Source organism: Brachypodium distachyon, chromosome 3 (genome assembly GCF_000005505.3).
Source record: "Brachypodium distachyon strain Bd21 chromosome 3, Brachypodium_distachyon_v3.0, whole genome shotgun sequence".
Lineage (NCBI taxonomy): Eukaryota > Viridiplantae > Streptophyta > Magnoliopsida > Poales > Poaceae > Brachypodium > Brachypodium distachyon.
Genome location: NC_016133.3, coordinates 5,784,114 through 5,793,850, shown reverse-complemented (window position 1 = coordinate 5,793,850; position 9,737 = coordinate 5,784,114). Strand labels below are relative to the sequence as shown.

General features: G+C 48.5%; 2 protein-coding genes and 1 long non-coding RNA gene across 6 annotated transcripts; all 3 read right to left on the bottom strand.

The window, feature by feature from the left end:
* Positions 1-986: 986 nt before the first annotated feature.
* On the bottom strand, positions 987-4,726 carry LOC100823069 ((6-4)DNA photolyase). Of its 2 annotated transcripts, none has more exons than XM_003571470.4 (14): positions 4,376-4,726; positions 4,197-4,268; positions 3,916-3,996; positions 3,646-3,816; positions 3,484-3,555; positions 3,256-3,342; positions 3,057-3,155; positions 2,891-2,974; positions 2,733-2,819; positions 2,519-2,590; positions 1,821-1,934; positions 1,634-1,721; positions 1,459-1,554; positions 987-1,374 (listed from the first exon to the last, which is right to left on the bottom strand). In XM_003571470.4, exons 1-14 carry the CDS (start codon positions 4,709-4,711, stop codon positions 1,190-1,192), a joined length of 1,644 nt encoding a protein of 547 aa, XP_003571518.1. In that variant the 5' UTR covers positions 4,712-4,726; the 3' UTR covers positions 987-1,189. The 2 variants fall into 2 exon arrangements, with proteins under 2 accessions (XP_003571518.1, XP_014755728.1); XM_014900242.2 differs by having other exon boundaries at positions 987-1,371.
* Positions 4,727-5,163: 437 nt separating this feature from the next.
* Positions 5,164-6,702, bottom strand: LOC104583972. Its single transcript, XM_010238027.3, has 2 exons — positions 6,374-6,702; positions 5,164-6,291 (listed from the first exon to the last, which is right to left on the bottom strand). The coding sequence occupies exons 1-2, from the start codon at positions 6,418-6,420 to the stop codon at positions 5,412-5,414; spliced, it is 927 nt and encodes a 308-aa protein (XP_010236329.2). The 5' UTR covers positions 6,421-6,702; the 3' UTR covers positions 5,164-5,411.
* A 611-nt stretch (positions 6,703-7,313) lies between these two features.
* LOC112272037 lies at positions 7,314-9,499 on the bottom strand. 3 transcript variants are annotated; one of them, XR_002965718.1, is made up of 3 exons: positions 9,368-9,379; positions 9,115-9,240; positions 7,314-9,033 (listed from the first exon to the last, which is right to left on the bottom strand). It is a non-coding gene; the product is annotated as an uncharacterized LOC112272037 (long non-coding RNA). The 3 variants fall into 3 exon arrangements; XR_002965716.1 differs by having other exon boundaries at positions 7,314-9,237; positions 9,368-9,499; XR_002965717.1 differs by having other exon boundaries at positions 7,314-9,240; positions 9,368-9,391.
* Between the last annotated feature and the right edge of the window lie 238 nt (positions 9,500-9,737).

The following is a 9,737-nucleotide window of genomic DNA, read 5'->3' as shown; positions in this document are numbered from 1 at the left end:
AGGGCTCGCGCCGCCGCCGGCCGGCATCCCGCGCCTGCCCTGCTCGACTCCCCACCAAGCCCGAGGGCTTCGCCGCCTCCATGTTGCCCCCGCCGACGCCCTACTCTGCTTCCCGCGCAGCCGAGCCCGACCGCCCCCCCCCCCTCGTGCGCCGCGCCGCACGCCCGTCGCTGCCCTCGCTTGCCGCCGAGCCCGCCTGACGCAGCCCTCCTGCATGCGCCCTTGCAAGCCGCCTTGCCGGCCGCCGGCACTCCTCCTCTTCCCCTCCTCATCACGTGCTGCTTCCCGATGCAGAGACCGCCGTCGCCCTGCCGCCGAGCGCCACCGCGCGCGACCACCGTCGCCCTCCTGCACGCCGCCTCTTGCGCTGCCGTCGATGGGGATGGAGGAGGGTCACCGCGATGGGGATTGGGGATGCCACGGGGAGTGAGAGGAGAGGAGGAGATGGAATAGATACAAAAGAAACAAGATAATGAAAAGAAAGAAAGCATCAAATGAGAATATTCCTTTTTGGGTATCTAGTTTTAGGTATGCTGGAATAATACCAAAAAAAATTTCTCCCTTCCCACTGATGGATTTGGGTAATCAAAATATGGGTATGCGGCTGGAGATGTTCTTAGAGCCTACGTGCCAACACCGCATCATGGGCTCTCTCTTGGTTTCGTACAAGCAATTTCCCTCATAGTCATACCCCCATCCATCATTCAGACTTCAGAGTTCAATTAAGCGTGTGATTAGATGGGTTAGGAGTTTGAGCCAGGACTGAAGACGTTGACGTGGACGTGGAGTGTTTATTTATTCTCCCCTGTCACGAGGACCGGGCAATGGAGTATTTTGTGTTAATCTCGTCAGCTCCCGCGTGGACTTTTAGCCCGTGCTGCGAATTGACCTTTCTCCGGACTGTAAACTGAACTTGGATTCAGAATGTTCTCTGATATGGTACTCCCTCCATCACAAATTAACTTATATCTATGTTGGATTTGTCATGACTTTTCTGAAAAAAGTAAACTGAACTTGGATTCAGAATGTTCAGAATGTTCTTTTTTTTATCATGACTTTTCTGAAAAAAGTAACAGAACCGAATGAACCAGGAGGCCGGAGAAGCCGATACATACAGGCATCCAAAGATTATAGAGGTCAGTGTCTAAGTCAGATTCTACAAGTTCTAATTGTCTCCGCTGCTCTGGGCTCAGCTCCTCCTTTTCGGTTGCTTCGACTTAGATAAATCGGAGGCATCTTGGCCGCCATCAGAAGACTTTCTTCGCGACGATTCTGAGGTCTTTCCATTGACGGTGTTACCGCCAAGACGATTCGAGGCGTACGCTTCACCCATCCTCTTCCTACATTCTTTGCTTGCAGCCTCATGATCAACTACTGGAAGTGGAAACAGAAATATGCTCACTGAAGGTTCATGCATTGTACTTAATTCCTGCGCTTGAAAAGAGATGTTCTTTTCACCTGGTTTTGGGTAGTCTCTACCAACAATGCACCTGGCTTTCTCCTGGACGCTGAGGGGTGCAGTCCAAGGCTCGTAGATGTACTCCTTTGGCATGTCTGTGACACCAACATGCTGCATTCATTGGTTCTGAAAATCGCAAATGAGATGCTGAAATTTTGTCGTTGAGATAGTTACCTTTCAGCACTGGGATGAAATGCCGGATATAGTCTCCATTGGGATCATACTTCTTTCCGAATGATATTGGGGAGTAGATTCTGTGATACTGTGTCGAGAAATATTGAACGAAGTATTAAAGAAGCTTGGACTGAATAAGAATGCAGCTATTACATGTAGTACATGAAGGGACTGTTTGATTATTGACCTGGTAGAAGAAGGATGAACAGGATAGCCACAGCCAATTGCCGTTGTTGATAGCCCAGTCAGAGTCTATCAGTAGCCTTTCGAAGACGTCACGACCTTTCTCCCAGTGGATAAACTTCATTGAGAAAATGAAAAGCCAATTTCGTAAGGTAAGGTAAGATAAGGAGGACATCCAATCTTGGAATCCAACGGAAAAATAAACTATTTTCTCCTCGATGGTCATGCTCGTTAGCTAATAAGAATCACGTAGGAAAAAAGAAATACTTTGCATTCATGTCTTCAGAATTTATAAATGGCGTCGATGGTTTTTTAATTTATGAATGACATTGCCCATGTTACTTTGAAAAAGGTATGTTCTTATCGGATATGATTAGGTACTTGAGCGGCTTATGTTTATAAAAAGTGCGCCTTTTGTTCCCGATCACTGTCATTTGATATAGAAGAACATGAGATTTGATAAAATGCCACCCCTTGTGTTGGTCCATAGTCAGTGACAGAAGGCGTGCCCTTTTATCAAAGAACAAATTGAAGTTGTGGCATTTTATCAATCTTTCTTTTTTTAGGGATTTACCTTGAAAACAAGCATGCGTCGCTGCAGATTGTCTACGCCACTCGTTAAATAGTATACACTACCAAGCTAACTTACTACCACTTTTTCGAACAAACAAATATGTAGCTAGCTAAGGTGTAGATCCGTACCAGATCACCCCGCGTCAGGAAACAAGCAACAGAGTGGCGTGCAAGATGATGCATCCAACCCCACTTCCTCAGCTGACGACCAACAAAATAAGCAAAACCATTCACATGATATGGATAGTTATAAGTGATGCAGACAGAAAGAGGAAACAGAAAAGGTGAAGCAAGTTGCACTCATCCGTGCAAAGTTGGCACATGTTTTTCAGGGTAATTAAACCTGAATCATGATAGCATCAATCCATGGATATCCTGTTCGGCCATCTCTCCATGCAACAAACAACTCCTCATTCTGTCTCCATGGAATCTAAGATGAAAAAGAACTCGGATTATGTTCAGGAGAAGGTTGCAGATAAGGAGGTTACAGAATCAGCAAACCTGTTTGCATATTTTGTTTCCTTTCATATGATCGAAACTAAGAGTGCCAAAAGACACTGTATAGAAGAAGTCTCTCCATAGCAACTGTTACAAGAAACATAAAACTGAAGAACTCAGTTTTTTTCTTTTCTTCAGAACAAACCCTCGCAGTTACTAATGAACACACCTGGCCAGTCAACGAAACAGGTGGTTTTGTGTGCTTTTTGGTACTCCGGTAAACTTCTTGAATGCAGTGGTAAAAATACCTCGAAGATAGGCAACCAAACTGCGACGTAAACAATCCATTTCGATTTTAAACATTGTAATATGAAGCAAATGTCAACGAGCGAGACCGATAACATTGGAATGCATGCGATAAGACTCACTTTCAGATACGGCGACAAGACCGTTGTCGCGGGTTTTAGGAAGGCAGAGGGGTCGCCCTTAGGTTTCTCAAACATGGAAACCCACTCCTGCAAAAGGGAATTTGATGCTAATAGGAATGTATAACTGTAATAAAGGAACAGGTACCTTCCATTTCTGAATGAAACATTAAGGTTTCAGAAGATATGGATGCAATAAATTGAAAATCAAAAGAGTTTCAGCAGCAAAACCTTATCCTGTAGTGACTCTCTCATCCTCTTCAGAGCTTCTGTCTCCCCGCCACGGAAAGGTGAAATGTTCTCCTGTGCATGAGCAGTTATTCATTCAGTCAAGGAAACTTCAAATCTGGTCGAGCAATTAGTACACTGGACTGAACGTGCTATTGCTCTAACCTGGCTGATATCACCATACCCAAGCTCCTCCAATTTGGGCACGGGCAACAGCTCGTACTCCCCGGTGTCACCAATCAGTGGGAGCTCAGAGTACTCCGCCATTACCGGCTTGGGTGGCTCCCCGGCGATGGCCAGAAACGATTGATATGTCAATGGCGGCCGTCCCCCATTCTTCAGGTTGCCAATAAACAGAAAACAAATAAAAGATCCCCAAAGCACATGAATCCTACCAGGAACATCAGTAGTTCAGTACTGATTACTGAATGATACCTTCTCTATGATTTCTGCAGGATCGAAAAGGGTGTGGCTGACAGGCGTGAACACCTCGATCCCCAAGGCAGCCGCGAAATCCTTGAACCCTCAGAGGAATTCAGTGCTTTTCTTAATCTCCCAAGAAAACTAGTACTCCCTCCAACCCATATTATTTTTCTCAAATTTGATCAAACATGGGTGTATCTATGTTTAAAAATCATCTAAATACATGTAATATTTTGACAAGTAATATGGGTCGGAGGGAGTAGCAGAACCTAAGGAGTGATCAGTAGCCTTACCGTGACTCTCTTGTCGCGGGCCAGCGCGTACGGCTCGGTGTCGGCCTCGAAGCACAGCTTGCCGATGTTCCACTGCGCCCATGGAAGAACACGAGAAGGTTAAGTACGCCCTGAAATTGCTCGCGAGATTGCCCACGAGGGCGTGGTGGTTGATATTGAAGGGCTGATAGCCGACGTACGTCCCTGAGGGCGGCGCAGAGGGCGTCGGGGACGTCGTCGCGGGCGCGAAGGAGAAGCAGGCGGGAGCCGAGGCGGCGGAGGCCGGCGTCGAGGTCGCTGAGGCTCTCGAGGAGGAAGCGCACGCGCGCGACCCCGGCGCGCGCGGAGCCCGGGGAGTGCGCGGCGGGGTCCGGGCGGAGGTACCGCGGGTCGAGGACGAACACCGGGTACACCCGCGCGGCGCCGCGCCGGGCCGCATCCAGGGCCGGGTTGTCGTGCACGCGGAGCCCCTTCCGGAACCACACCATCGCCGCCGCCGCCCCGGCGGTCGCCGTCACGGCGGTTGCGGCGTCCATCGGTGGTGGGGGGGTTGTCCGTTGGCTTCGAATTTGGGGAGTTTGATGGTGGACTGGGGAGCGTGGGTCTTGGAGCGTTGATGGAGGATCGGACGGTGGAGGTTTGAACTGCAAGGGTAGCGGCGGCGAGTGGCGCGGCAGCGGCCACGTCGGTTTCTGGCTGGCTTTCTGCAGGGATCTGATGTGGATGCTGAAATCTGCAGACTATGCTGTGGCTGGTTCGCAGTCTTTCTCGCTCTGCGCTGCCGGTCATCGTCACGGCGCACCGCCACAGGGGCGGCCTTTTCAAGTTGATTACTGGCTCCGACAGTAGATTTTTATTGCCGGAAGTTCTTGGAGATTTGTTGGAAGTTTTAAAAAAAAACTACAAAACGTTTGACAACCATCATTTAGGCTTAGAATTCTGAAATTTATCTTGAAATTCGAAACCAAATTGTTTGGTTGGTACATAATTGGCAACAGTAATTTAATTTCAAATTTCATGAAATCATACTACAACCAACCCAATTTTTCTCTAAAAGGCGTCATTTTTCTGAAATTGTCTCTCATTGTACTAATACATGTAAACATTATTATTGAACCTGAAATTCAAATTCAACCAAATGAAATTATATCAAGATTGGATTTCATTTCCTTTCAACCAAATGAAATCCCCAAACGAGCTGCTGCAAGAGAATAGGGACTGGAACCAAGTCGTTCCTTAGTTGGTTCGTTGGTGCCTCCGATCAAGGGACGGCTGTGGGGGAAGACTTGGTCTCCCTCGTTTCTCTCTGTGTTTGTTGTACCGCAAGATCAATTCCAACAATCTGGATCGACGAGGAAGGGCTTCACGTTGTGGCACTGCTTCAAGGGCCGGTTCGCGGCCAGCTGAGGCACCAGCCCAGGCCAGAATGTTCCCCGCCGGCGTCTCGAAGAAGACGCGCCCCCGCCGCGTCAGCACCGACGAGCAGCGGGGCGACGCGCGGACGGCTCCACAGCGCTCCAGGTCCATGGGCGCCCACCGCTCGTCGCCGGGCTTGGCGTAGGCGATGACGGAATCGATGGTCCTGGACCCCATGTGGAGCACGACGGACGGCGGGGACGTCTCGTCGGAGATGCCGGCGTAGACGGCGCGCCTGGGGGAGGAGAACGGCCCCGCCCAGGCGGCGTAGGCGGCGCCGAGGTCGGGCGTGATGGGCGGCAGGTCGACGATGGCCCTGGTGAGCGGGTTGAGCAGGCGCGCGCCGTGGCTCGCGCTCGCCGCGTCGCGCAGGAGCAGGAGGCCCTCGACGCTGGCCTCGATGTGGTGGGCGGAGAGCTCCGGGAGGTCCACGCGGACGCAGGCGAGGGTGGTCAGGTTGAAGAAGCGGCGGCGGCCGCCATCGTCGTCGCCGGCGCCGTAGATGCCGTTAGACAGCATGGTCCAATGGCGGGGCCGGAAGCGGGCGTCCAGGCCGCAGGAGCCATCCCGCGGGTCCGCGGTGCACTTCCGCCACTCCTTGCACGCGGCGCGGAGGCGGATGTACTCGGCCACGTCGTGGCGGAGCAGCCGACCGGTGATGTCGTCGATGAGCTCTGACGGCAGGTTGGGCCAATCTCTCCTGCTCCCCCGGCCCCCGTTTACACCATTAATTAGACGACGGAAATCAAGCAGGAGGACTTAGGGGAGGAAATGAAATGTACCATTCCTCGTGGCCGCCACGAGATGGCCGCCGGCATCGCTTCCTCATCGCCTCCGCGTCGTCGGTCGAAAGCGACGAGTAGATCTAGTCCTGGTACCGGTGTTCTGATGCGTGGTGGCGGTCGACACCCTAGGATTAAGCTGGGCCGCGAGGAAGAATAGGCTGATTCGTTGTTGTTTTTTGACAGGATAGACTGATTAATTTCGTCGGTATATATAGAAAACTCCAGCCCACTAATGAAGATGGACAACAGATGGAGAGGGGAATGGACCCGGGCCCTCTTTGGTTAGGTTTACCAGGCGGCTTTTGAATTTTAATCCACACGCGGCTTTTGAATTTTAATCCACACACGTGCACGCCTAAAAGTTAAAACATATCTTTCAGTTTCAAATCTCATTTCTCTTCAAATAAGTTACTATTTTTTATTATCTTTTCTTATTGAGTCTAAAATTTAAAACACGTCTTTCAAATCTCATCTCTCTTCAAAGTAAGTTGACTTTATTACCATTTTTCTTACCGACGCACTCAAATAGATGTCATGATATATGCTTATCATTGCACAAGCATAATTAGTAGCAGAGATTTTACAATTCCACCCTTAAAGCCATAAGCCATACTTAAAAGACCCCAATAGATCAGAAGTATTTTTTCTGTCCATACTTGTACCAAAATTGCTAGCTTCTGACCCAAACCCAAAGTATCTTTTTACATAAAAAAAATATATGATGGCATTCTCTCATATTGTACAATCAAGACAATAGCACCTGATTTGCACCCCCAAATTGTGATTTTTCTAGCGCTCATTATTTATATTTCTATCAGAGCCATTTTCTGGCCATCATTAATACTACTTTACATTAAATGAACTTCAATCAACGAACAAAAATTAGAGACGCCGAATTACACTCAGCAAGTTTGAGTCGACGCAAGCTTCAAGTAACTTCAAAAAAAAAAGTATCATCAACAGCTCCTTGGTCTAGCTTGTATACATTGGAATTCTTCTCCTTCACAATCTAGCCAATTACAATTATCTATACCCAATCAATTTGGTCGAGTGCAAGAAATAGGAAAGCCATTACACACATTTTTCCATAATGTATCACACGTTTAAAATAGAGAACGTATCTAACCATAACCGTGATACTCCGGACTACTCTCTGAAAAAGTAAACAAAAGAGTGTAACTAAAATTATCAACTATTCTTGCTCTATGATTGAAAAAATCAATTCATTCATACTTGCAATTTATCTAGTTTCACCCCTGTCACTGCATATTGACAAAAAATAGAGAGGGAGTGACAAAGCTCCGGACCATCTCCCTTGCCGCCGCATATTGGCAGCGAGCAGGTTGAGGGTCTACTGAACATGAACTCCAGTGGCGTGGTCTTCTGAAGAACAAAAGGTAGGGGAACTCGTCGAAGTTGACATGTCCCTGCCGTCAACGACGACGCGGAGAAGGCGAGAAGCTCCTGCTCCACCTGCTGCAGCGTGACCGGAGCCCGTGCCATGTCTAGATAGCAGGCAACAAAAGGTAAAAGTAATGGAAAGGTCAAAACTTCTTCCATCTATCTTTACCTTGTGGTTTATATGCTTCCCGTCAACGCCTCCAAAAGGAGTTCAAGCAAGCATTCCCTTCTCAGTCCTAGCGGACAACCTCCATGGTAAAGCAGAAATGGCAAAAGGGGAACTGCCTACATACAAACATAAACAAGCATCCTCTTCTCAGTCCTAGCGGACAACCTCGATGGTAAAGCAGAAATGGCAAAAGGGAATATGCCTACATACGAACATAAGCATGACCAAATCAAAAAATAGATGACTTTTTATTGTTAGTATTGTACAGGACTTTGTTGATGCTTTCTTTGGATTAAAACAGACTTTGATATCTCACATTAGTTCTAAAAATTCTTACATAACTTCAATTTTTAACAATCCTCACATCACTCCAAGAGAACTTTGTTCCAGAATAGTAATGTCTACATTTAGTTCCAGTACATTAGCTCAGGCAAAAAGGACAAAGGCCAACAACCGAAGTTCCACCGGCCACACTCAAAATCGCCATCCAGCACACACATCCCTCCACCAAAATACATGAGAGACCATAACAAATAGATGCGGGCTTCACAGAATTACAGAAGGGTACAGCCAAGCTAATTGAATTACTGCTCACAAAAGAACTATTAGCTCTTTCTGTGTATTAACAATTGTTTGTATCCAGTTTGTTCTAACCTGTAATATGCCATGAAACCAACTTATCATGGTCTACCTCGAGAATAAGATTAAACAGATTCCAACTAACTTAAGAAAGAGAAAGGTATGTGGTCCTTGGTAAATCTGATATGAATTGCTTTGCATTACTATATTGTCGAAGAAATCAATGGTTTGAAGTAAAAATGATTGATCGGTTCAGAGATATACCTTCTTATTCACATGAGTATCATCATGAGATTTCATATAACACCTTGCTGGCAGTCAACATGAAGAAATTAAGTGCTGCCATCCTGTGCATTTGAGACTGCAAGGTGATCTTGTATAGACCTCAAAACTAGAAAATAAATGAATATTTGGGGAACTAGGACTACCATTGCTGCTTTGCGTTTTGAGTCTGAAAGTTTTTTAAGTATACCGCCGAGATAATTAGCCCCTATGTGCATCATCCAAACTGCTAAGAGTTCAGTCAGGCTGTGGTACCTAGTTATTGCCTTGGAGGCTGTGGTGCTACAAATTCAGGTTGATGCCTTACCTAGTTATTGCCTTGGAGGCTGTCATCTACCCTCACTCCTTACTTCTTTATTCTTCTGCCTTTAGTTCCCTTGAGCTCCTCCTCCGTTTCCTTATATCTCTTCATTACCGTGAAGCAAAGCAACTTCTGACCAAAATCATTTCTATTACTCCGTAATAAAATCTTGACCAAGCAACGGAATCAACTAATAATTCAGTCGCCTCAAACACGTTTGCATTTGGATTGTAATTTGACAATTCAATGAAGCACAAACCTCGAAGGCGTGATTCTCAGCGGCGTGGTGCGCGGGCCGGCGCGACGGTGGGGGACGGAGGTTGCAGAGGGGCGACCGCGGCCGGGGCGCCGTGGAGTGCGACGGCGGGATGGGTGGCGGCGGCGGTCGTGCGGGGCGGCAACTGCGGCGCGGCGCGCGGGCAAGGGCTGTGAGGGCGGCGGGGCGGATCTGTGACGGGGGGCACGCAGGGAGAGGCGCGACGGGTCGCGATCGGAATGCCTGGTCGCGTGGGCCGAGGCTTACGGGTGGAGATGGACGGCGACGGTTGGCGAGCGGGAGGTGGGAGGGAGGGCAGAGGAGGTGCAGAGGCAGGCCACGCGGGGGGGGGGGGGGGGGGGGGGGCCGGGGG